This window comes from Anomaloglossus baeobatrachus, chromosome 5, assembly GCF_048569485.1.
Source record: "Anomaloglossus baeobatrachus isolate aAnoBae1 chromosome 5, aAnoBae1.hap1, whole genome shotgun sequence".
Taxonomy (NCBI): Eukaryota; Metazoa; Chordata; class Amphibia; order Anura; family Aromobatidae; genus Anomaloglossus; species Anomaloglossus baeobatrachus.
In genome coordinates this window covers 377,049,514-377,076,765 of record NC_134357.1, presented here as the reverse complement: position 1 = coordinate 377,076,765, position 27,252 = coordinate 377,049,514, and the positions used below count along the sequence as shown (strand labels likewise).

The window sequence follows — 27,252 nt, the reverse complement described above, 5'->3', positions numbered from 1 at the left end:
CTTTCCCATTACTGGGCATGCAAATCTCCAGCTGGCTGCCAGATTTAACTGGGCTCAGACAATGCCCCATGGCATCTGTACAGTTCTATTTCATTTTGGTACATGTGCTTTTGCTACAGGAAAAAAAAAAACAAAAAACTGTAGGGAATGATGTGTGCTATGGCTTGGGGTGGCTTACTGAGCTGGGCAGTGATTAATTAAAGGCTATGACCATTCCAAGAGAGTTTTCTTTTCTTTTCTATAAAGGGCAAATATCCAGAACCCAGTGACCTTTGAATTTGTCCTTCATTTTTATTGCATTACTGTGTCTTTCAGATATGTCCTGCGTAAAATTTATCTGAGCAGAGGAAAGTTGGGCTGCGGTATAAAATGGAATCCTCCCAGTGAATCTAGTAATGACTTAAAGGACTGGACGAATGTAATGACAATAAATCAAAATACCTGAAAATGGAAGCCAAAGGCAGAGATTGAATGTAAGTAGCCTAAAGTGGGCTTTATACGCTACGATATTTCTAGCAATTGCTAGCGATATCGTACGCAAAAGCACCCGCCCCCGTCGTGCATGCGATATCGTGTTATCGCTGCCACAGCGAACATTATCGCTATGACAGCGTCACACCTGGTCTTACCTGGTCGGCGGCGGCGCTGTGACTGCCGAACAATCCCTCCCTCAAGGGGGAGGTGCGTTCGGCGTCACGGCGATGTCACCGTGACGTCACTAAGCGGCCGGCCAATCAAAGCGGAGGGGCGGAGATGAGCTGGACGATCATCCCGCCCACCTTCTTCCTTCCTCATTGCGGGCGGGACGCAGGTAAGGTGAGGTTCCTCACTCCTGCGGTGTAACACACAGCGATGTGTGCTGCCGCAGGAACGAGCAACAACATCTATAAACAACCATTAACAATTTTTGGTTTTAGGACGACCTCTCCATGGTGAACGATCTTCACCACTTTGGAGGACGTTTAAGGTCGCTGGTAAGTGTTACACGCTGCGATACCATTAATGACGCCGGATGTGCGTCACTAACGATGTGACCCCGACGATAAAACATTAACGATACCGTAGCGTGTAAAGCCCCCTTAAGACTATCCTATACATCAACTCTCACCACATCTGAGAGGAAGAAGTGACATAGCTAATCAGGAGAACTATACTACATTTCTAATAGGAGGTATTTGCTAATATTATTATTATTACACCTAATACATATTGGAATAGGAATACATCTTGCAAATGGGAATATTCCTTTAACCCCTTCATGACCAAGGACGTATACATACGTCCTTGGCCGTGTCTGACCCTTTAATGCAGGTTCTTGTGGTGAGCCCGCATTATTCCTATAACATGTCTGATGATCTGATCAGCAGACATGTGCAGCTAACAGGCGCGGGTGGCTGACAGCACAATCTAACGCGCTCCGGTGGGGATTGTGCTCTTCCCCGCCGCTATCCGCAGAACCATGACGTGTTCACGGGGCGCCAATATGTTGCCATGACTGTGTGAGGTCAGATGATGACCCCTGTTGCTTTTATGACTTACTTCCTGTGAATGTTGGCAGAGTGCAGGCATTCACAGGAACATAGCATTTCTCTTGATCAGAAAGGAGCAATCAGACAGTGCAAGTATAAAAGTCCCCTAGATAGACTAGTAAAATCAATAAAAAAAGTAAAAAAAAAAGTTTAGAAAAAAATATGAAAAAAAACACAACTAAAAGTTCAAGTAGCCCCCCTTTGGCCCCATTGAAAATAAAAATAGATAAAATACACATATTTGGTATTGCCAAATTCAGAAATGCCAAATCTACCAAAATATAAAATCAATTAATCTGATTGGTAAACAGTGTAGAGTGAACAAAAATCAAAACTCCAGAATTATGTTTTTTTTGGCGACCGCAACAGTGCATTAAAATGCAATAACAGGTGATCAAAACACTGCATCTACGCAAAAGTGGTATAAATAAAAATGCCAGCTCAAGACACAAAAAAAATTACCGTATTTTTCGGACCATAAGACGCACTTTTTTCCCCCCAAATGTTGGGGGAAAGTGGGGGGTGCGTCTAATGGTCTGAATGTAGAGCATGGCTGCGGGGAATGAGGGTGCTGCGGTGGAGCGGGTCATCGGGGCACGAACAGGCAGCAGCAGCGCCTGCCGTGACCACGTGGGCCCGCTCATTACATATGCACGCCCATCCTCCCGCCCATCTCTCAGCGCTGACAGGTGGGCGGGGTGATGAGCGGGGACGCGCGCGAAGTAAACAGCCAGCCGTGATCACCCCTGGCAACTACAGCCAGGAGTGATCATGTGCGGCTGTATTCACTGCTCCCCGCGCATCATCATCAGCGCGGGGTGCAGTGAATCAGTGCACATTACTCACCGTTCCCCGCAGCACCGCGATGTCCTCCTGATTGCCGGCCGCGCTGTGTAGAGACTAACGGGGCTCACAGCGATGACGTCATCGCTGTGCGCACGTGTCCACACAGCATCGCCGGCACAGACGCACAGACAGAAGGAGATCGCGGTGCAGCAGGGAGCGTGGCCGGCTCCACACAGCGCTGCCGGCACAGACGGAGGAGGAGCGACGCTGCGTGGAGCGAGGAAAGGTGAATATAAATGTTTATTTTATTTTTTTTATGTGTGTTCCGCAGGATGATGGGGCACATATGAGCAGGATGATGGGGCAAATATGAGCAGGATGATGGGGCAAATATGAGCAGGATGATGGGGCAAATATGAGCAGGATGATGGGGCACATATGAGCAGGATGATGGGGCAAATATGAGCAGGATAATGGGGCACATATGAGCAGGATAATGGGGCACATATGAGCAGGATGATGGGGCACATATGAGCAGGATAATGGGGCACATATGAGCAGGATAATGGGGCAAATATGAGCAGGATAATGGGGCACATATGAGCAGGATGATGGGGCACATATGAGCAGGATGATGGGGCACATATGGGCAGGATGATGGGGCACATATGAGCAGGATGATGGGGGACATATAGCAGGATGATGGGTGACATATAGCAGGATGATGGGTGACCTATAGCAGGATGAGAGACCTATAGCAGGATGAGGCACATATAGCAGGATGAGGGACACACACACACACACACACACATACACACATACACACATATATATATATATATATATATATATATATGTGTGTATCTAAAAATAAATATGGGGATGGGGATTATATACAAGGCAGGAGAATCATTACCAGGATGGGGTACCTTACTAGAGAATTTGGGGACATTACCCCCATAATAGTGTGTCAGCAGCAGATCCTCGCCCCATAAGTGTATCATTACCACATTTTTTGCTTAAAATTTTATTTTCCTATTTTCCTTCTCTAAAACCAGGGTGCGTCTTATGGTCCGGTGCGTCTTATAGTCCGAAAAATACGGTAGCTGTCGCACAGCCCTAGATCCCGAAAAATGAGAAAATAATTTCAATACAATATGTGGAAGAATGAATGTGTCGTTCAAAAGTCAAACTCATCCCGCAGAAGACAAGCCTTTATACGGTTATATTGACGGGAAAAAAAAAAAAAAAAAGCTATGGCTCTTGGAAGAAGGGGAGGAAAAACTTAAAACGAAAAATCAAAAATTGTTTTCACCATCCGGTGAATTTCCATTTTTTTGATTTTGCTCCCCTTCTTCCAAGAGCCATATTTTTTTTTATTCTTCCGTCAACATAGCCATATGAGGGCTTGTTTGTTGGGGGACTAGTTGTTCTTTTGAATAAAACCATTAATTTTACCATGTAGTGCACTAGAAAACAGGAAAAAAATTCCAAGTGCTGTGAAATTGCAAAAAAAGTGCAATTCCACAATTGTTTTTTTTTTTATTTATCATGTTCACTATATGGTAAAACTGACCTGCCACTATGATTCCCCAAGTCAGTACGAGTATGTAGATACCAAACATGTATAGTATTTATTTTGTTTAATTGGAAAAACAAAAATTCTGAAGTTTGTAATAAAAAATAAATAAAAAAATATGCTTTAGGCACCATTTTCCAAGGCATGTAACATTTTCATTTTTTCAGGATCTAGAGCTGTGAGAGCTTATGTTTCATGCCTCAAGCTGACATTTTTACTGACACTACGTTTGGGTAAAATGACAAGAAAAAAAAAAAAGACAGCTGCACTCTGAAATGCTGAAGTAAGAAAACTATGAAAGTAATATACACATGCATTACTGCTGAAATCTAGGAAAAAAAATCGAATATATATATATACATATATAATATATATATATATATATATATATATATATATATTTCAGTTCAGCTTCAGTTCAGAGTAGGTACCCAATATATGAGGTATGCCTTGACATGGCTGCTGGGCAGAAAAAAAAAAATAAAAAAACCCAAGCAAATAGATAGATAGGTAGAGATATATATATATATATATATATATATATATGTATTTGTTTTTTTTTTTTATTTATTGTTTTCTGCCCAGTAGCCACGTCAAGGCATACCTTGTATACTGGGTACCTACTCTGAACTGAAGCCTCTCTCTGGGTTTAAAAAAAAGTCCTCCGGTGTATGGGCAAGTAGCTTTCTGTGTACACTCTGCACAGGCAGAAAGAGACCGATCAGTGTTAGGGGCGGGATTATACAGAGTTCATGTATATGGAAGGCTACATGGCAGCAAGTTCACTACTCTACTAGGGATCTCCTGTTGATAAAACAGTGATTTTATCAAATGTACAGCAATCAGCACAGTAAGTGACACATCACTGGAATCAGGATCTCGGTCTCTACATTATGCTGCTGTCAGATTAGGTGGCAAAAACCTGGTGACAGATTTCCTTTAAAAGCAAAAAATGCCCTTCGTCTATTGGGTCTCATAATTTCTCCTTTCGAGATATCTTTGAAGGTAATAAATTCTGCAGACTGCCTTTTTATAGAGATATACTTTATGACTCTCCATGGGGAGCTAATTTATAACCCACAAGCTGTGATAAATAGCAAATCAAGATAGCATTTCATTTCTCTCAACACTTAAGGTAAGAATCTTTCAATACCATCTTTACTCTTCAAGCATTTTCAGGAGCCTCCTTAAAATTAAAAGCCTTATTCCTCAAGGTGGTTTGAATAGTAATGCACATTAACCAGCAAAGCCCAAGTGGAAATGAGCTTTATTACTATTACAGAGGCTAAAAATCAGATTGTAAGATTGGGAAGCGCAACAAATTTGTGCTAACAGTATTCACATACATTTTATGGGCTTTTTCTCTTTAACCCCTTGACCCTTGTGCGATTTTCCATTTTTGTTTTTTGCTCCCCTTCTTCCGAGAGCCATACCTTTTTTATTTTTCCATCAATATTGCCATATGAGGGCTTGTTTATTGCGGGACAAGTTGTATTTTTGAAATAAATCATTAGTTTTACCATATAGTGTACTGGAAAATGGGAAACAAAATTCCAAGTGTGGAGAAATTGCAAAAAAAGTGTGATTGCACAATAGTTTTTGGGGTCATTTATTCACAGTGTTCACTATATCGTAAAGCTGATGTGTTAGTATGATGCCTCACATCAGTACAAGTTTGTATATACCAAACATATATACTTTTAGCTAAGGGGGTTAAAAGAAAACTAAAAAAAAGCGCACTTTTGTGTCCATTTTCCGACACCCGTAACGTTCTCATATTTAGGGATCTGAGGCTATTTTTGAGTCTTGAACTGATGTTTTTAAATTATACCATTTTGGTGCAGATGCTACGTTTTGATCGCCTGTTATTGTATTTTAAAAAAAAAATTGTGGCGACCAAAAAACATAATTTTGGCATTTGGATTTTTTTTTTGCCGCCACGCTGTTTACCAATCAGATTAATAGCTCTGTCGGCTCTCACAGGAAGTTCGTCAAGCATCAAGGGTCATCAGCTGATCTCGAGATACCATGGCAACACATTGGTGCCCCGTGAGCATGTCGTTGGGCCGCCGATGGCAACAGGAAACCATGCAATCCCCGCCACGGCCATTTAAATTGCACCGTCAGTACTTGACAGCGCGATCTAAAGGGTTAACAGGTTAACAAGTGCGGGCGGATCTCCGATCAGATCAGCAGAGATGTGCAGGGATTACAGCAGGATCACCGCCGGAGCCCGCGGTAAACAGAGGGAGGCGACCAAGGATGTTTCAGTACGTCCTTGGTCGTAAAGAGGTTTACTTATTTTTTTCTGTTCTTTGTTTAAAATGTAACCTTGGTGGACACAATGCTGCAGTTCCTTAAAGTGTACACTAATAATGAGTCAGCACTACTATGCTCAGGTACTCGGTACTCATTAAAAACAGTTGGATGCTCGGATGGGCGTGACTAGAGCTCTACAGTATAATGGAAGTCAATGGGGGACTCGAGCATTTTTACTGGAAGTCTTTTGGAAAAATGCTTGAGTCCCCCTTTGAATTCCATTATGCTCGGGTAATTGAGTCATGCCCAACCGACCATCCAGCGGCTCTTAATGATGAGAGAGCACCTGAGCATGGTAGTCTTCGCTGATCACTAGTGTACACCTTTGCAACTAATTGTTAAAGGCAATGTCCAGGACTCAAATTTTGATGACCTCCCTATGTGCCCACTGCCAAGAACTGCACTTTAAATAGATAAAGCGCTGTACTAAGCAGTATCTAAGCAATCTAGGGGGCCGCTGTTCTCCACTATGTACACTGCTTAGTTCTGGCTACTACTGGTGCAGTTTTCAACTGATTGGTAGAGGTGCCAGGTGTTGAACCTCTACCAATCTTATATAGATGACAGATAAAATGAAGAGATCATCAATACTTCAGTCTTGGACAAACCCTTGAACAACCCCAGTAAAATGCTCGAGTGATCGGTACTCAAATTGAACAGGTCAGATGCTTGGACGGGCTGAACTCAAGTAACAGGCATTATGGAACTCAATGGGGAACGCGAATATTTTTACGGAAGCTCCTAACAGGAGGGCCAGGGAAGAGATATTTTTCTCTCATCCCCGACCCTCCTGTTGGGGGCTTCCTGAAAAATCGAAAAGAGAGAATGTGCTGGGCAGGAAATCGAGCATATCGAGCATCTGCACGATACTCAATTGAGTACAGAGCATCTCGAGCACCAAGATACTCTATCTAGTATTGAGCAGTGCCAAGCACACTTCTCATTCCTGCTAATAACCCCCATTTAGTCGTTCTGCAACTACCATATGTGTTTTTTTCCATCATCTACAACTATCTCTAGGTTAGAAAATGGTCAGAGTGAGTAGAGTAACACTGGATCTGACTACATACATGTTTGTTTGCAGTGTGCCACCATCCAGACCCACAGGTTGGTAGAAGAAAGGTCAACACAAACTGATAGGAAAGTTTTTAAATCAAAATTATTTACAGAGTATTTTTTTATTTGAGATAGTTACATCAAGAGCCTAAAAGGTACAACTATCACATATGTAGAATGTGCCAAACAAACATTTGTTGCAAGACAATGAACAATCATATGTTATTTGCCAAACTTGACTTTCCATTGAAGGCAACCTCTCAGCAGGTTTTGGTGCCCCCAACTGACCTAATCTATGTTAGGCTGATGAATTGAAGATTAATTTCGTACCTTTTGTTTTTTCAATCTTTTATTCCATTCACGAATAACCGTGCAGGGGGCTTTGCCTGTATTTACAGTTCTCTTTCCTCCCTCCCTGTTACCATGCCCACCGCTGTCCTCTGGCCACCGATTGTCTAAGTAACCTTGTACCCCATTGAATATCTTGTACAGGCGCCATCATTCCATGGGCCGATGCTTGCGCAATCAAGTTCCAATTACGTTTTGAGATCCAAACTACGGATCTCCATATGCGCTGTTCCAAGGAATGAAGATGCAAGATCTGGGGGAAGGATAGATCACTTAGACAAGAATGATCTGTCTTTCAGTGAAAGGAAACCAGTGGTGGTCGGGGTAAGAGGGAGAGAGAATGGTAAGCTGCAAGTGCAAGTCCAAGCCCCCTACATGTGTAGCTAGTTTACATAAAAATAGGAAACGCAATTAACGGAAGGATTGAAAAAACATAGGTATTGAAATAATCTTCATTACAGCAACCTAACATGGTTTGGATCAGTTAGGGGTATTAAAACATGCGGGCAGGTTCCTTTTAGCTATAAGTTATAGAACTCATGCTATGCAATGTGCACCATAGCATGTAATCAACATTGGTTTAGCACAACTAACATTCATGTGGCACTTGCTACATCTGTATGAGCTTGCGTGTTATGCATGGTTAGGCCACGTTCTCAAGTTCAGTATTTGGCCAGTATTTTACATCAGTATTTGCAGGCCAAAATTAGGAGTCAGAGGACAGGTATAATAGAAACATGGGTACTACTTTGGCATTTTTCACCCACTCCTGGTTTTGTCAAATACTGATGTAAAATACTGACCAAATACTGAATGTGGCTTTAGGGATGATCACTCCTCTTTTCCTAGATTAGGAGTCAATTGTAATAGCAGAGCAATTGGCCTTTTACATAATTTTCCCATGCCAGTAGTTTAAATCTGATACCTTGACAAACTAATGCTACTTTCCTGTTGTATAACTGCGATTCAAAGAATGATTATTCGAAAGAGAATTGATCTGAATGTGGAAATAGCTTTGTAAATGAATGACATTCTTAGTTCTTGATAGACTATATTGCCACTAATAATGGATATCTGTTTCTGAAAATCACTTCTATAAGTCCACACACGACATAAGTGCAGTACAATTACTGCAGCAAAAAATGTGGAACTAAATTAGTAGATTTTTATAGGGATTTTACTGTGTAAATGCTGTGAGTTTCTGGGGTGGATATCTGTAGCATATATTGACAAGCTATGGATGTCAAAATTAATGGTTTATTCACAAATACATATTTTTTTAAAAAATTATAGCAAAAAAATTCAACATGAGTATGACGTGTAAATATACCCTAAAATGGATGGTCGAATTTAATTGCCTCTGTAATAATTTTCAAACCTTCTATCTAATTATGTTCTACTCCAGCCGTGGATCAGTTTTCACAGCTCAACTCATCCTGTAGACTTTTACTATGCTGACGTATTGAGGATCTGACTGTACACACCTGCATTTCTCTTACACTGCTTGGATGGTAATATTCATTTTGCTCAGAAGACAACAGCGCTTCACAAAGATTAAATTTCTGCAGCTCCAACAGAGATGGAAGTTTGTCACTGGAGATACCATCCTTTGCCATGGTGTAGACAGTGGTCAGAATAGATATCTTACATGGATCCATCTCAGCTTTGATGACGGACTTTAATTCTTGATGGAACTGCATTTCCATGGCTAGCTGCTCGCTATTCACAGCGAGCGCCTGTCTATGGGCACCGGATGTCACATGACGCAAAAGTGCATGTCTCTGGAAATTGTCTGTTCCCACAGTGAAGGCGTTCTCTGCTTTGCCATGCTTGTTCTTTACAAGAGCCTGTCGACACTCCATACAAAACATTAACTTTCGTTCATAGTCAAATTCCAGCCATGTAAACTCTTCCTTCCAATGCTCGTTGAAATACCTCTTACATTTCTTATTGGAGTTTGAGGTCTCCCCTGCTGGCTTTTTTCCAGGGGTCACCATGCTCCCGCCACTGCCCATTGTGAAATCAAACATTAAGGGAGGGTTGAGGTTGTCCATGCTGCATTACACTTAGCAAGTAGCTCAAGACTGGTGGATGAAAGAGATAAGGGAAAAGATATTAAGGATCGTGAATAACTGTCTCCTACAGCAAGTGTTGATGAGACATTTTACTGTACATTTCTTGGATCTGGTTTGGGAAGGTGAAAGTTCACCTCCAGAAATGCTGGTAACCCATATTCTACCAGAAATGTATTCATTAGACATTCTCAATTCTTGAAGTATTGAAGCAACTCTAAGTGCAAACTGACCTGGTCTATGAGGATCTACAAAATAGTTCCTAGCTTATTTGCAAATTACATTATCTTAGTCTAACATGTATGCTTGCTTAGTATAAACCAACCAGTTGCATAAGGTTGGTCATATATAGTAGATAAAGGGCAGCAGAACATATAATATGTATGGAATTATTCTGACTCTCCTTCGACAGTGTATGTCAGGGCAATGTTGAGTTGGGCATGTTGGATTTCAACATGTCCGGTCCTTGTCTTCTCAAAGGAGATATGATGCTGCCAAGTGTCTAAATGCTTGGCCAAGTCCAGCATGATTGTGTATCAGGAGATGTTGGAAAGAACAGCTGAATGTGTGTTTGACCAAAAGCTATCTACTGGTATGTGTACTTGACATCTTTTGCTTGTGTGAGAACCGGCAGGGTTTTCCAAAAGGAAGACACTTCAGGAAACACCAGCGTTTTTTTCCCCTAAGTGTCTTTCTTTGAGTTTCAGTCTTCGAAAAGTTTTGAAGTGTGATCAGCTCACTATTTTTAATCTCTTGGCATTTTTAGAAATGTTAAGTGGTTAAATAACACTCCAAAGACTGAACATATGAATGGCAAGTCGTTTTTACATAGAAATGTATATGTTCATTCTTTTGAGTGTTTACTGGATACTTTTTCATGTGTAATTTGGAGTGGCTCCACCTGAAAAAGACGTTGTCTACACATACCCAAAGGGCACCTTACCATCTGACTAAACTGTTACATCTAACTAAACTATTACATTACAAATTATGAGCACATTATATCCACAATCCAATTTATTAAAAGACTATTATTTTTGATTTCCAACTAGCTAGTACCAACCTACTACAGAATTAGTTCACGATCACTCATGTCAATACAGAGAAAATGTAATAAGTACATTTGGTCAGCAATGTAAGCTTCTATGTGAACGCGGTTTTAGTGGTGAGACTTAGGGGCACTTTGCACACTACGACATCGCAGGTGCGATGTCGGTAGGGTCAAATCGAAAGTGACGCACATCCGGCGTCGCTGTTGACATCACAGTACGTGAATCCTTTTACATACGATTAATGAACGCAAAAGCGTCGTTATCATATGATATATCATAGTGTCCGACATTTCCATAATTTCGCAGCAGCGACGGTACGATGTTGTTCCTCGTTCCAGCAGGCAGCACACATCGCTGTGTATGAAGCCGCAGGAGCGAGGAACATCAACCTGCGTCCACCGGCTATGCGGAAGGAAGGAGGTGGGCGGGATGTTTACATCCCGCTCATCTCCGCCCCTCTGCTTCTATTGGCCGCCTGCCGAGTGCCGTGTGACGTCACTGTGACGCCGCAGGTAGGAGATGTTCCTTGCTCCTGCGGCTTTATACACAGTGATGTGTGCTGCCGCAGGAACGAGGAACAACATCGTAACATCGGTCCTTCCGAAATTATAGAAATGACCGACGCTACACCGATGATACGATTTCGACGCTTTTGCGCTAATTAATCGTATCAAAAACGATTTACACACTCCGATATCGACAGCGACGCCGGATGTGCGTCATTTTGGATTTAACCCCACCGACATCGCACCTGCGATGTCGTAGTGTGCAAAGTACCCCTAAGGCTATGTTCACACAGGGCTTTTTTGGTAAGTTTTTTTACCTGACCAAAACCTGATCTTGTGGCAGGAAATCTTCTTTGAGTCATCTGCGTTTTTGGTGCATTTGTTAGTGGCGTTTTTGGTGCGTTTTTTCTACAAAATAAGTTGTACCAATGAAAAAACGCTGCAAAGAAGTGACAAGCTCATTCTTTGAAATCTGCAGCAAAAACGCAGGTATTTGACAAAACAGTCAGGAAAAAAATCTACAGATGTTTGTGTGTGTGCATGAGATAAGAAATCTCATAGACTTTGCTGGGACTGTAAAATACAGTGTTTTACTAGCATGGATTTGCATAAAACCAAGGCAAATCTGCAGCTAAAACCACAGCAAAAACTTACCAAAAAAGCCTTGTGTGAACATAGCCTTATGCTGCAGACTACATTGTTATCTTCCAAAACTCCGGAACATTAATAGGAAAACAACATAAACAAGCTATTAAAAGATGCCCTCTCCTCCGTTATCTCATGCATCAAGGTGAGGTCTAGAGCAACCAGATTTGTGCCACCTGATGCCCAACATCAAAGGTCGATATTTCATGGCACACGGTCAGATTGTACGGTGAGTGGCACACATGGGGCATGTTTACAAGACAACTGTGTTAGGCTGTGTGCGCACATTGCGTTTTTTCATGTGTTTCCGCAGCTTTTTTAACTGCAGCGTTTTAATGCCAAAATGCATGCATTTTGAGTTTCAAGCAAAGTCTATGGGAAATAGGGCTTTCTTGTGCGCACAATGCTGTTAAAAACGCAGCGTTTCAGTGGCAGAAAAATAGTCAAAATCTCTGCGTTTAAAGAAGCAACATGTCAATTGTTTTTGCCATTTTGGCAGCGTTTTGCTAACATTAGAGTCAATGAGAATTTTCAAAACGCATCCTAAATCAAAATCCTAGCGTTTTACATGCTTTTTTTACTTTATAATAAGGGCATTATATGTCCCATTACACACACACATAGTCCGACAATTAAATCAATGAAAATCCATAATTTAACGTTATTTTATACATAAATATTATAACACAGTTCTAATTTTATTAAAATTAGCTATTTTGTGTATGATATTAAACATGATATTTGTTATAATTTTTTTTCCATTTTTTTAATAGTGTTTGAATGTTTAAACTTTATTTAGTAGTGTTTTTGTAGTCAAAACGTACATAACTTTAAGCAATGAAAAAGCATGTAAAACGCAGTAAAAATGCGGCCAAAAAGCGGTAAAAACGCAAGCGTATTTTTAGCGTTTTTGTGGTCAAAACCAAATTTGACAAAGACAATTTCTGCCAGAGGATGCGTTTAGAACTGCAACTACCTCGACGCAAAGTGCGCACATGGCCTTAATCTCTACAAAAGTGGGCTCAATGGGTCATTTCTCGAGACCTTCTCTCACCTGTGATCGGTCAGAAATAGGGAGTATAGCAAGTAAATTGCATCAAACTCAGCAGCTGCACCCTATTTATTGAGAAGGGTGCTACAGTTTGGATTGTTCCTTGTCTGGAATTTCCTATTTGCCTCATTATGTGTTCTTGTGAGATGCAACAGCTGTGCTACAGACATCATGCAAAATGCGCATTAATCTAGTAACGTCAGTAGAAATCATTCATCCTGCAGAGTGTAGACAAGTGCAGGACACGGTCATATTTCTGCTGCACATACGTACCCTGCTGCCAGAGCTGATGCTGGAGGAACTTTGCAGGCGGAGCAGATTACTGAGAACACTCTCCGCTCCTCCAGCTCACACACAAAGAGGACATGTCTCTGCCAGCCACAGCTGCTCCTCTTCCCTCACAGCCCCACAGTCTCTGTTCAGTGTGCTCAGACGCTTTACTACTGCACACACCAGTCAGCGCTGGGCAAACAATGCTCTACAGGCAGGAAGACCCAGGACATGGGAGCAGCCATGATGTCTGTCTGTTCTATGACCGTCTGTGCCCACTACTACTATGCGTCATTGTCAGTGCTGCCACCTACTGTCTGGAGATGTGCGTAGTACTGCTTTCCATCCCTCACCACTAAAGATAAATGTAATATTTTGTAAATTACTCTAAAGGCCGCTTTACACGCTACGATTTATCTGATGATATGTCGTCGGGGTCACGGTTTTCGTGACGCACTTCCGTCATCGTTAGTGACATCGTTGCGTGTGACACGTGCGACTCCGAACGATCGCAAATAGGGTGAAAATTGTTGATCGTTGACACGTCGTTCAGTTTCAAAATATTGTTCGTCGTTTGGAAAGCAGCAGACATATTGCTACGTTTGACACCCTGCCAACGACGAACAACATCCACACGACCGCCTTGGTCAAACAATATATCGTTGAACGATGTAGCGTCGTTTGTGAGATGTGTACGTGTGACCGCTACAAAACGACCTATGAGCGATCTCGGCAAATCGTAACAACGATCTGGGCGTGTCACATCCCTAACGAGATCGCTAGCGATATCGTTGTGTGTAAAGCAGCCTTAAGATACTATAATTGGTTCACAACTAAGGCTAAGTTCACATTTCCGTTGTTTTGCATCAGACACAATCCGTCGCCTTGAGGAATTACGGAATCTGTTTTTTCCTCATAGGCTTCTATTGCGACGGATTGTGACTGATGACCTTGCGCTGCATCCGCCGCATGACAGATCAATTGTTTACTGACTGACCGTCAGGCGGGAGCAACGCTGAATGTAAAAATTTTTGGAGCGTCAAAAAAACGCACTCCGCAGGTGTCTGTCGCAATTCGTCAAGAGCTATAATTGATGTCTATGGTTCTGGATTCCACCATAATCCGTCACACGACGGAATCCAGTGCTGGATTCCATCATGCTCTGCTGAGCATGCCCAGCATGTTTGGCACACCTATTGGGCTGTCCCAAACACAAGCGGATCACAACGGATCCATCAAAAAACGGACGCACAGCGGATGTAACGGATGTGACAGATCAGTTTTTTCACAGGATTCCTGTGAACGGAATTCTGTGAAATAACACATCTGTTGCGTCAGTTGACAGCTAAAAAACGACGGACCGGACAGATTTAAAACAGAAGTGTGAACTTAGCCTAATACATTTCTAGTCTGATCATGAAACCTGAAAAGTCCTTCAAAATCTCCACCACCCACCACAGGTAAAAGACATAGCCTTCTTGGGCTATGTTCATACATCACGTTTTGCTGCCCTTTTTTGCAGCGGTTTTTCATAAGGTTTTTGCAAATTAAAATCTACTTTTTTCAGCACCAGCAAAACCTGTTAGACTCCGGAAATCTCATGCACACAGCACTTTTTTATGACTGTGTGAAGCCCCACAGGTGTAGTGTCGGTGCATTACCTTCAGGGACTCCACGTAGCTGGATCTTGTCACAGGTAGGAGATCTTCTTCTTGTCGTGACGCCACTCTCAGTATTGCGGCCAGTAGGGACCGCCACTGCAGGTTGAGGGTCGCCTGGGGCTGATGGTATGTGCAGTTAGTTGGAATAGCCTCCTGAGAGTGAGGCAAGCCCCAGGGCCCGATGTAGGTGCGTAGTACCACAAGGCGCAGAATAACTCCACACAGGCAGAATGTCTTTCAGGGTTTTTACTCACTTCAGGTGTCAGGGTGAGTAACCCGGGCGTAGCTGGGATGAACCAGGCGGGAACCAGGTGTCCTTCAGGCTGACTTGTGAGGGTGACTACTAACTCGCCTTCCTTAGCCCTTGGTGGTTTGGGGTGACCCCGACTTTGAGTCCCTATGGGGGTCACCCAGGGAAGATGCTGCAGCCTCTCTCCCCTTCGCTTGCCGTTTGCTTGTCGCCTGGACCAGATCACTCCAGCTTCTTGCCTCCTGTGAGCTATGGGCCCTAACTGTGGCTACGTGGCTGCGGCTTTTTGTGGTGTTGTGGCGTGGGCTTTGAGAGCCCCACACCGGCAGGTTTAGCAAAAGAAAGCTGGATCTATCTCCGCTTCGGGATCTGCCGCCCGTTTGGGCCTGGTACTCTCTAGCAGTCTCCTTACTTCCCACTCCGTTGCTCTCTCTTTAGCTGAAGATGGATTTCTGGTAGCACTCCTAGTTGACCGTTCTCCCCCGTCAGTAGCCACTGCGCGGGCGCTGTTAGACAGCAACAGCCCCACAGGTCTGCTCCTCACTGAGCCCTATGGAGTTCTGCTCTAACTGACTCACTGCCCCTCCTCTCCTGTTCTTGCCTACGCCACCTAGCAACCAGATTCTCTTACCACACCCCTTGAGAGGAGATGGAGGCTTTTGGCCCCCTCCACTATTCCAGTGAAGGTCAAGGCTTTTCCCCCTCCTGGGATCCCCAGGGGTCCTCTCATGGGTACATGTGTGAGAGCTGATTACTATGCGCCTGTGTACCACACCCCTGTCAGCCTTCTGGATTACCTGTATTGTACTGTCCCCAGCATGGGTGCAGTACTCAGTGGTGCCTGACCAGGTCAGGGGCGCCACATTCCCCCTTAGTTATCACCAGCACGTCCTCGGGCTGCAAGACAACATTTTAAAATGCATAAAACATTAAAACATGTAAAACATTTTTAAAAGCACCAGGTACCATACATCACCACCCTCCACCCACAAGTCCGTTAACCCACCCAAAACCCTTTCACGTTGGCCGCGACTTCAGCCACTTCTGGCAGGATGTAGAGGCGGCTTTCATGGGCTGGTGGTCTTCAGGGTATACCTGGCCTGGTGGATCCGCGCCTTCAGCCGCTTCTGGCAGGATGTAGAGGCGGCCTCCACAGTTGGTGCTGACCAGGTACCCTCTTTGTGGTGGAGAGCCAGGCCCCATAAACAGGCATGCTCTCTGGTCGCAGGTGAGCCAAGGCCCTATATACGGACGGGCTCCTCCTGGTTGCAGACGAGCCAAGCCCCTAAACAGGCTGACTCTGGTGGTGGTGGTGCCCTTTTGGTGTAACTATTTACACTGCGAGAGTTTGTGGCTATAGCCAGTTCATAGCCTTAAGGTTTATGGTTTTCTCACAATAGTTTTTGTGGGCACATTACTTGAACTTGAGAACGTTGCAAAACAAACTTTTTCAAAACTTTAACTGATAACTTCTTTCTTTACTTTACTCCTCCATACCAGGGCTTTGGCCTGTTGGGCTGCGGCACCTGCTGCTTTCTTGCTCTTTGTCGTCGTCTGAGGTAGTTTCATCTGTAGGTTCCTTGTCTTTTCTTTCTTGATCTTCATCTGTTTCCTTTCCTGTATCTGTTTCTCTTTCCTGTAGCATGGGGTGGCTGTAAGGTTTGCTGGTACATAGTGCTACGTCAAGCGCGTACAGTCCTCTTTCGCCTTCATGCATAGTGAATTGTACTGAATCCCCCATCTTTAGGTTTCTGCCAGGGTGTCCTCTAGGCAGATGAGCGCTCACATCTCTTCTGTTGACAAATATCCCTTCTTTGATACCAGGGGCTACAATAAAGCCATATCCGCTTTTCAAGTTAAAGTCCTCCACAACTCCTCTGCAAAGGGGTCCTCTAACCTGGGCTTTGGACCTTCTCAGTAACCTTTTCTCCTGTAGGTCTCTGGCTGTGACTTCTCTCTGCTCTGGGGATGGCGGTGCAGGGAAAGACTGGGTTCTACTGCGGCGCTGTGTCTTGCGGGCTGGATTCTGCGAAGTGCAGCTTACAAGCTCCCAGGTGAGACTTTTAGGCAGATCTTCGTCAGCGGACGGTGTCAGGTCTTCCTCATCCCAACGGGAATAGGGCAACATCTCCGGCTCTGGGACTATCACTGCTGCTGGCTCCTGAGTCAGCTCCTCAGTTTCCTGGCCTCCTCTCCCCCTTAGTTCTTCTTGGCACTCCTTTGGTGGCAGTGCTGGGGATGAGCTTTCTTCAGCAGGCCCAGGCGGGGGACTCTTTGGCGTGGTTGCTGCAGGGGTTGCTGGAATCCTCTTGGGGGTGTGCGGAGGAAGCAGATACCGATCCACCATCTCTTGTGGGAACTGGGCCTCTAGGTCAGCCTTCAGCTTCCAGTATTCGGGGTCCTTTCCTAGCAGGGACTTCCTTAGACTGGGGAGCGGTGTCTGCTCTGGCCTTGCAGGCCAGGGTAAATGGCGATGCAATCTCTTGGCGGGCCGCGCTCGGCATGGCGGCGGCCTGGTCTTGGCGGGCCGCGCTCGGCATGGCGGCGGCCTGGTCTTGGCGGGCCGCGCCCTGTTTGGCGGCGGCCTGGTCTTGGCGGGCCGAGCAGGGCATCGCTGCGGCGGCCGGGGCTTGGCGGGCCGAGCAGGGCATCGCTGCGGCGGCCTGGGCTTGGCGGGCCGAGCAGGGCATCGCTGCGGCGGCCGGGGCTTGGCGGGCCAAGCAGGGCATCGCTGCGGCGGCCGGGGCTTGGCGGGCCGAGCAGGGCATCGCTGCGGCGGCCTGGGCTTGGCGGGCCGCACCTGGCGTGGCTGCGGCCTGGCTCAGCGTCGCCGCGCCGGGCGCCTCTTCAGGGACCGCGAGCGTGGCAGCAGGGGTCGGGGCATCCGGGCCGGCAGGGGTAATACTGGACTCACCCATCGGTGGCAGCATCGGGGTCTGAGTCGTCGCCGTCCGGTCTGGCACTCGTCGTGCGGTTCCCCTCTCATAGGCCTGAACCGCGGCAGCCATCTCCAGAAGTTCCATGCGTTCTTCTCGGATCTGCTCCACGACCCGGGTCTCCAGTCGGTCGCAGAACTGGGCCAGCTCCCGATACCACCAGGCAGCGGAGCCCGGTTCTGGGTTTCTGCGGTCAGACGCCATTTCTTCTGCGCCGTCTTCTGCACGATTCTCCAGCTGTGGACTCGTCGTTGCCTCTAGTAGCAAGCTGTTCAGTTTCCGCTCTGCCTCTTTCAGCAGCTCCTCTCCCAGCAGCAGGCTTGTGGCTCCCTTTCTGTCCCGACGTCTCTGGACGCTTCCGCTCTCTTCACAAGCGAGGTCAGGACTCTGCAGGGGATCTCTGGGTAGCCACACCTCTTCGTGGGCGGTAACTTCTCCCAGCGCGGGCTGCTGTTGTTTTTCAGCGCGCTTTTCATGGTGGCAATATGGCGGCGCTTCCAATTTTCCAAGCGGACCGCCCAGGCACATGGTCACCTGTCTGAACAGGTCTAGTCCTTATCCTGTTCGTGACGCCAGATGTGAAGCCCCACAGGTGTAGTGTCGGTGCATTACCTTCAGGGACTCCACGTAGCTGGATCTTGTCACAGGTAGGAGATCTTCTTCTTGTCGTGACGCCACTCTCAGTATTGCGGCCAGTAGGGACCGCCACTGCAGGTTGAGGGTCGCCTGGGGCTGATGGTATGTGCAGTTAGTTGGAATAGCCTCCTGAGAGTGAGGCAAGCCCCAGGGCCCGATGTAGGTGCGTAGTACCACAAGGCGCAGAATAACTCCACACAGGCAGAATGTCTTTCAGGGTTTTTACTCACTTCAGGTGTCAGGGTGAGTAACCCGGGCGTAGCTGGGATGAACCAGGCGGGAACCAGGTGTCCTTCAGGCTGACTTGTGAGGGTGACTACTAACTCGCCTTCCTTAGCCCTTGGTGGTTTGGGGTGACCCCGACTTTGAGTCCCTATGGGGGTCACCCAGGGAAGATGCTGCAGCCTCTCTCCCCTTCGGTTGCCGTTTGCTTGTCGCCTGGACCAGATCACTCCAGCTTCTTGCCTCCTGTGAGCTATGGGCCCTAACTGTGGCTACGTGGCTGCGGCTTTTTGTGGTGTTGTGGCGTGGGCTTTGAGAGCCCCACACCGGCAGGTTTAGCAAAAGAAAGCTGGATCTATCTCCGCTTCGGGATCTGCCGCCCGTTTGGGCCTGGTACTCTCTAGCAGTCTCCTTACTTCCCACTCCGTTGCTCTCTCTTTAGCTGAAGATGGATTTCGGGTAGCACTCCTAGTTGACCGTTCTCCCCCGTCAGTAGCCACTGCGCGGGCGCTGTTAGACAGCAACAGCCCCACAGGTCTGCTCCTCACTGAGCCCTATGGAGTTCTGCTCTAACTGACTCACTGCCCCTCCTCTCCTGTTCTTGCCTACGCCACCTAGCAACCAGATTCTCTTACCACACCCCTTGAGAGGAGATGGAGGCTTTTGGCCCCCTCCACTATTCCAGTGAAGGTCAAGGCTTTTCCCCCTCCTGGGATCCCCAGGGGTCCTCTCATGGGTACATGTGTGAGAGCTGATTACTATGCGCCTGTGTACCACACCCCTGTCAGCCTTCTGGATTACCTGTATTGTACTGTCCCCAGCATGGGTGCAGTACTCAGTGGTGCCTGACCAGGTCAGGGGCGCCACAACTGAAATGGAAAACTGCTGCATTTTTCAAAAAAGCTGCTTGTCACTTTCTCTACGGTTCTCCGTGTGTAGTGTGGGGTCTGTCACTCTACTGTTCTCAGTGTGTAGTGTGGAGTCCGTCTCTCTATTGTTCTCCGTGTGTAGTGTGGGGTCTGTCACTCTACTGTTCTCTGTGTGTAGTGTGAGGTCTGTCACTCTGCTGTTCTCTGTGTGTAGTGTGGAGTCTGTCACTCTACTGTTCTCCGTGTGTAGTGTGGGATCTGTCACTCTACTGTTCTCTGTGTGTAGTGTGGAGTCTGTCACTCTACTGTTCTCAGTGTGTAGTGTGGGATCTGTCACTCTACTGTTCTCTGTGTGTAGTGTGGAGTCTGTCACTCTACTGTTCTCGGTGTGTAGTGTGGGGTCTGTCACTCTACTGTTCTCTGTGTGTAGTGTGAGGTCTGTCACTCTGCTGTTCTCTGTGTGTACTGTGGAGTCTGTCACTCTACTGTTCTCCATGTGTAGTGTGGAGTCTGTTACTCTACTGTTCTCTGTTTGTAGTGTGAGGTCTGTCACTCTACTGTTCTCCGTGTGTAGTGTGGTGTCTGTCTCTCTACTTTTCTCTGTGTGTAGTGTGGGTTCTGTCACTCTACTGTTTTCTGTGTGTAGTGTAGGGTCTGTCACTCTACTGTTTTCTGTGTGTAGCGTAGGGTCTGTCACTCTACTGTTCTCAGTGTGTACTGTGGAGTCTGTTACTCTACTGTTCTCCGTGTGTAGTGTGGGGTCTGTCACTCTACTGTTCTCTGTGTGTAGTGTGGGGTCTGTCATTCTACTGTTCTCTGTGTGTAGTGTGGGGTCTGTCACTCTACTGTTCTCTGTGTGTAGTGTGGGGTCTGTCATTCTACTGTTCTCTGTGTGTAGTGTAGGGTCTGTCACTCTATTGTTCACTGTGTGTAGTGAGGAGTCTGTCACGCTACTGTTCTCTGTTTGTAGTGTGGGGTCTGTCACTTTCTCTACTGTTCTCCATGTGTAGTGTGGAGTCTGTCTCTCTACTGTTCTCCGTGTGTAGTGTGGAGGCTGTCTCTCTACTGTTCTCTGTGTGTAGTGTGGCGTCTGTCTCTCTACTCTTCTTCGTGAGTAGTGTGGAGTCAGTCACTCTACTGTTCTCTGGGTGTAGTGTAGAGTCTGTCACTCTACTGTTCTCAGTGTGTACTGTGGGGTCTGTCACTCTACTGTTCTCCGTGTGTAGTGTGGGGTCTGTCACTCTACTGTTCTCTGTGTGTAGTGTGGAGTCTGTCTCTCTAATCTTCTCCATATGTAGTGTGGAGTTTGTCTCTCTACTCTTCTCCGTGTGTAGTCTGTCACTCTACTGTTCTCCGTGTGTAGTGTGGGGTCTGTCACTCTACTGTTCTCTATGTGTAGTGTGGGGTCTATCACTTTCTCTACTGTTCTCCATGTGTAGTGTGGAGTCTGTCTCTCTACTGTTTTCAGTGTGTAGTGTGGGGTCTGTCAATTTCTCTACTGTTCTCCGTGTTTAGTGTGGAGTCTGTCACTCTACTGTTCTCCGTGTGTAGTGTGGAGTCTGTCTCTCTACTCTTCTCCGTGTGTAGTGTGAAGTCTGTCACTCTACTGTTTTCTGTGTGTAGCGTAGGGTCTGTCACTCTACTGTTCTCAGTGTGTACTGTGGAGTCTGTTACTCTACTGTTCTCCGTGTGTAGTGTGGGGTCTGTCACTCTACTGTTCTCTGTGTGTAGTGTGGGGTCTGTCATTCTACTGTTCTCTGTGTGTAGTGTGGGGTCTGTCACTCTACTGTTCTCTGTGTGTAGTGTGGGGTCTGTCATTCTACTGTTCTCTGTGTGTAGTGTAGGGTCTGTCACTCTATTGTTCACTGTGTGTAGTGAGGAGTCTGTCACTCTACTGTTCTCTGTTTGTAGTGTGGGGTCTGTCACTTTCTCTACTGTTCTCCATGTGTAGTGTGGAGTCTGTCTCTCTACTGTTCTCCGTGTGTAGTGTGGAGTCTGTCTCTCTACTGTTCTCCGTGTGTAGTGTGGGGTCTGTCAATTTCTCTACTGTTCTCCGTGTGTAGTGTGGAGTCAGTCACTCTACAGTTCTCTGTCTGTAGTGTAGAGTCTGTCACTCTACTGTTCTCCGTGTGTAGTGTGGGGTCTGTCACTACTGTTTTCTGTGTGTAGTGTAGGGTCTGTCACTCTACTGTTTTCTGTGTGTAGCGTAGGGTCTGTCACTCTACTGTTCTCAGTGTGTACTGTGGAGTCTGTCACTCTACTGTTCTCCGTGTGTATTGTGGGGTCTGTCATTCTACTGTTCTCTGTGTGTAGTGTAGGGTCTGTCACTCTATTGTTCACTGTGGGTAGTGAGGAGTCTGTCACTCTACTGTTCTCTGTTTGTAGTGTGGGGTCTGTCACTTTCTCTACTGTTCTCCATGTGTAGTGTGTAGTCTGTCACTCTACTGTTCTCCGTGTGTAGTGTGGGGTCTGTCAATTTCTCTACTGTTCTCTGTGTGTAGTGTGGCCTGTCTCTCTACTCTTCTTCGTGAGTAGTGTGGAGTCAGTCACTCTACTGTTCTCTGGGTGTAGTGTAGAGTCTGTCACTCTACTGTTCTCAGTGTGTACTGTGGGGTCTGTCACTCTACTGTTCTCTGTGTGTAGTGTGGGGTCTGTCATTCTACTGTTCTCTGTGTGTAGTGTAGGGTCTGTCACTCTATTGTTCACTGTGTGTAGTGAGGAGTCTGTCACTCTACTGTTCTCTGTTTGTAGTGTGGGGTCTGTCACTTTCTCTACTGTTCTCCATGTGTAGTGTGGAGTCTGTCTCTCTACTGTTCTCCGTGTGTAGTGTGGAGTCTGTCTCTCTACTGTTCTCCGTGTGTAGTGTGGGGTCTGTCAATTTCTCTACTGTTCTCCGTGTGTAGTGTGGAGTCAGTCACTCTACAGTTCTCTGTCTGTAGTGTAGAGTCTGTCACTCTACTGTTCTCCGTGTGTAGTGTGGGGTCTGTCACTACTGTTTTCTGTGTGTAGTGTAGGGTCTGTCACTCTACTGTTTTCTGTGTGTAGCGTAGGGTCTGTCACTCTACTGTTCTCAGTGTGTACTGTGGAGTCTGTCACTCTACTGTTCTCCGTGTGTATTGTGGGGTCTGTCATTCTACTGTTCTCTGTGTGTAGTGTAGGGTCTGTCACTCTATTGTTCACTGTGTGTAGTGAGGAGTCTGTCACTCTACTGTTCTCTGTTTGTAGTGTGGGGTCTGTCACTTTCTCTACTGTTCTCCATGTGTAGTGTGTAGTCTGTCACTCTACTGTTCTCCGTGTGTAGTGTGGGGTCTGTCAATTTCTCTACTGTTCTCTGTGTGTAGTGTGGCCTGTCTCTCTACTCTTCTTCGTGAGTAGTGTGGAGTCAGTCACTCTACTGTTCTCTGGGTGTAGTGTAGAGTCTGTCACTCTACTGTTCTCAGTGTGTACTGTGGGGTCTGTCACTCTACTGTTCTCCGTGTGTAGTGTGGGGTCTGTCACTCTACTGTTCTCTGTGTGTAGTGTGGAGTCTGTCTCTCTAATCTTCTCCATATGTAGTGTGGAGTCTGTCTCTCTACTCTTCTCCGTGTGTAGTCTGTCACTCTACTGTTCTCCGTGTGTAGTGTGGGGTCTGTCACTCTACTGTTCTCTATGTGTAGTGTGGGGTCTATCACTTTCTCTACTGTTCTCCATGTGTAGTGTGGAGTCTGTCTCTCTACTGTTTTCAGTGTGTAGTGTGGGGTCTGTCAATTTCTCTACTGTTCTCCGTGTTTAGTGTGGAGTCTGTCACTCTACTGTTCTCCGTGTGTAGTGTGGAGTCTGTCTCTCTACTCTTCTCCGTGTGTAGTGTGAAGTCTGTTACTCTACTGTTCTCTGTGTGTAGTGTGGGGTCTATAACTCTACTGTTCTCTATGTGTAGTGTGGGGTCTATCACTTTCTCTACTGTTCTCCATGTGTAGTGTGGAGTCTGTCTCTCTACTGTTTTCAGTGTGTAGTGTGGGGTCTGTCAATTTCTCTACTGTTCTCCGTGTTTAGTGTGGAGTCTGTCACTCTACTGTTCTCCGTGTGTAGTGTGGAGTCTGTCTCTCTACTGTTCTCCGTGTGTAGTGCGTAGTCTGTCTCTCTACTCTTCTCCGTGTGTAGTCTGTCACTCTACTGTTCTCCATGTGTAGTGTGGGGTCTGTCAATTTCTCTACTGTTCTCTGTGTGTAGTGTGGAGTCTGTCTCTCTACTCTTCTCCGTGAGTAGTGTGGAGTCAGTCACTCTACTGTTCTCTGGGTGTAGTGTAGAGTCTGTCACTCTACTGTTCTCAGTGTGTACTGTGGGGTCTGTCACTCTACTGTTCTCCGTGTGTAGTGTGGGGTCTGTCACTCTACTGTTCTCTGTGTGTAGTGTGGAGTCTGTCTCTCTAATCTTCTCCATATGTAGTGTGGAGTCTGTCTCTCTACTCTTCTCCGTGTGTAGTCTGTCACTCTACTGTTCTCCGTGTGTAGTGTGGGGTCTGTCACTCTACTGTTCTCTATGTGTAGTGTGGGGTCTATCACTTTCTCTACTGTTCTCCATGTGTAGTGTGGAGTCTGTCTCTCTACTGTTTTCAGTGTGTAGTGTGGGGTCTGTCAATTTCTCTACTGTTCTCCGTGGTTAGTGTGGAGTCTGTCACTCTACTGTTCTCTGTGTGTAGTGTGGGATCTGTCACTCTACTGTTCTCCGTGTGTAGTCTGTCACTCTACTGTTCTCTGTGTGTAGTGTGGAGTCTGTCTCTCTAATCTTCTCCGTATGTAGTGTGGAGTCTGTCACTCTACTGTTCTGTGTGTAGTGTAGGGTCTGTCACTTTCTCTACTGTTCTCCGTGTGTAGTGTGGAGTCTGTCTCTCTACTGTTCTCAGTGTGTAGTGTGGAGTCTGTCAATTTCTCTACTGTTCTCCGTGTGTAGTGTGGGGTCTGTCACTCTACTGTTCTCTATGTGTAGTGTGGGGTCTGTCACTTTCTCTACTGTTCTCCATGTGTAGTGTAGAGTCTGTCTCTCTACTGTTTTCAGTGTGTAGTGTGGGGTCTGTCAATTTCTCTACTGTTCTCCGTGTTTAGTGTGGAGTCTGTCACTCTACTGTTCTCCGTGTGTAGTGTGGAGTCTGTCACTCTACTGTTCTCTGTGAGTAGTGTGGGGTCTGTCACTTTACTGTTCTCCGTGTGTAGTCTGTCACTCTACTGTTCTCTGTGTGTAGTGTGGAGTCTGTCTCTCTAATCTTCTCCATATGTAGTGTGGAGTCTGTCTCTCTACTCTTCTCCGTGTGTAGTCTGTCACTCTACTGTTCTCCGTGTGTAGTGTGGAGTCTGTCTCTCTACTCTTCTCCGTGTGTAGTCTGTCACTCTACTGTTCTCCGTGTGTAGTGTGGGCTCTGTCACTCTACTGTTCTCTATGTGTAGTGTGGGGTCTATCACTTTCTCTACTGTTCTCCATGTGTAGTGTGTAGTCTGTCTCTCTACTGTTTTCAGTGTGTAGTGTGGGGTCTGTCAATTTCTCTACTGTTCTCCGTGTTTAGTGTGGGGTCTGTCACTCTACAGTTCTCCATATGTAGTCTCGGGGTCTGTCACTCTACTGTTCTCCGTGTGTAGTGTGGAGTCTGTCTCTCTACTCTTCTCCGTGTGTAGTGTGAAGTCTGTCACTCTACTGTTCTCTGTGTGTAGTGTGGGATCTGTTACTCTACTGTTCTCCGTGTGTAGTCTGTCACTCTACTGTTCTCCGTGTGTAGTGTGGGGTCTGTCACTCTACTGTTCTCTATGTGTAGTGTGGGGTCTGTCACTTTCTCTATTGTTATCCATGTGTAGTGTGGAGTCTGTCTCTCTACTGTTTTCAGTGTGTAGTGTGGGGTCTGTCAATTTCTCTACTGTTCTCCGTGTTTAGTGTGGAGTCTGTCACTCTACTGTACTCCGTGTGGAGTGTGGGGTCTGTCTCTCTACTCTTCTCCGTGTGTAGTGTGAAGTCTGTCACTCTACTGTTCTCTGTGTGCAGTGTGGGATCTGTCACTCTACTGTTCTCCGTGTGTAGTGTGAAGTCTGTCACTCTACTGTTCTCTGTGTGTAGTGTGGAGTCTGTCTCTCTAATCTTCTCCATATGTAGTGTGGAGTCTGTCACTCTACTGTTCTCTGTGTGTAGTGTGGAGTCTGTCACTCTACTGTTCTCTGTTTGTAGTGTGGGGTCTGTCACTTTCTCTACTGTTCTCCATGTGTAGTGTGGAGTCTGTCTCTCTACTGTTCTCAGTGTGTAGTGTGTAGTCTGTCAATTTCTCTACTGTTCTCCGTGTGTAGCGTGGGGTCTGTCACTCTACTGTTCTCCGTGTGTAGTGTGGGGTCTGTCACTCTACTGTTCTCTATGTGTAGTGTGGGGTCTGTCACTTTCTCTACTGTTCTCCATGTGTAGTGTAGAGTCTGTCTCTCTACTGTTTTCAGTGTGTAGTGTGGGGTCTGTCAATTTCTCTACTGTTCTCCGTGTTTAGTGTGGAGTCTGTCACTCTACTGTTCTCCGTGTGTAGTGTGGAGTCTGTCTCTCTACTCTTCTTCATGTGTAGACTGTCACTCTACTGTTCTCTGTGTGTAGTGTGGGATCTGTCACTCTACTGTTCTCCGTGTGTAGTCTGTCACTCTACTGTTCTATGTGTGTAGTGTGGAGTCTGTCACTCTACTGTTCTCTGTGTGTAGTGTGGGGTCTGTCATTCTACTGTTCTCCGTGTGTAACGTGGGGTCTGTCACTCTACTGTTCTCCGTGTGTAGTGTGGGGTCTGTCACTCTACTGTTCTCTATGTGTAGTGTGGGGTCTGTCACTTTCTCTACTGTTCTCCATGTGTAGTGTAGAGTCTGTCTCTCTACTGTTTTCAGTGTGTAGTGTGGGGTCTGTCAATTTCTCTACTGTTCTCCGTGTTTAGTGTGGAGGCTGTCACTCTACTGTTCTCCGTGTGTAGTGTGGAGTCTGTCTCTCTACTCTTCTCCGTGTGTAGTGTGAAGTCTGTCACTCTACTGTTCTCTGTGTGTAGTGTGGGATCTGTCACTCTACTGTTCTCTGTGTGTAGTGTGGGATCTGTCACTCTACTGTTCTCTGTGTGTAGTCTGTCACTCTACTGTTCTCTGTGTGTAGTGTGGGGTCTGTCATTCTACTGTTCTCTGTGTGTAGTGTAGGGTCTGTCACTCTATTGTTCACTGTGTACAGTGAGGAGTCTGTCACTCTACTGTTCTCTGTGTGTAGTGTGGGTTCTGTCACTTTTTCTAATGTTCTCCGTTTGTAGTGTGGGGTCTGTCACTCTACTGTTCTCTGTGTGTAGTGTGGGGTCTGTCACTCTACAGTTCTCCATATGTAGTCTCGGGGTCTGTCACTCTACTGTTTTCCATGTGTAGTGTGGGGTCTGTCACTCTACGGTTCTCTGTGTGTAGTGTTGGGTCTGTCACTCTACTGTTCTCCATGTGTAGTGTGGGATCTG

The 27,252-nt window shown here is 46.1% G+C and overlaps 1 protein-coding gene across 4 annotated transcripts in view; it reads right to left on the bottom strand.

Annotated features, from left to right (window-relative positions):
• ZNF385C (zinc finger protein 385C) overlaps nucleotides 1-27,252 on the bottom strand; it is a 509,180-nt gene that overhangs the window by 140,834 nt on the left and 341,094 nt on the right. The window contains exons 1-2 of one of the 4 annotated variants that reach the window (XM_075350017.1): nucleotides 13,217-13,467; nucleotides 9,102-9,701 (exon numbers count right to left, since the gene is read on the bottom strand). The exons of the other annotated variants lie outside the window; for them this stretch is intronic. Of the exons in view, the coding sequence (XP_075206132.1) occupies nucleotides 9,102-9,671 (570 nt within the window). The 5' untranslated portion in view covers nucleotides 9,672-9,701; nucleotides 13,217-13,467. Of the gene's footprint in view, nucleotides 1-9,101; nucleotides 9,702-13,216; nucleotides 13,468-27,252 lie in introns of those variants that run through there. 4 annotated transcript variants of the gene reach the window in all.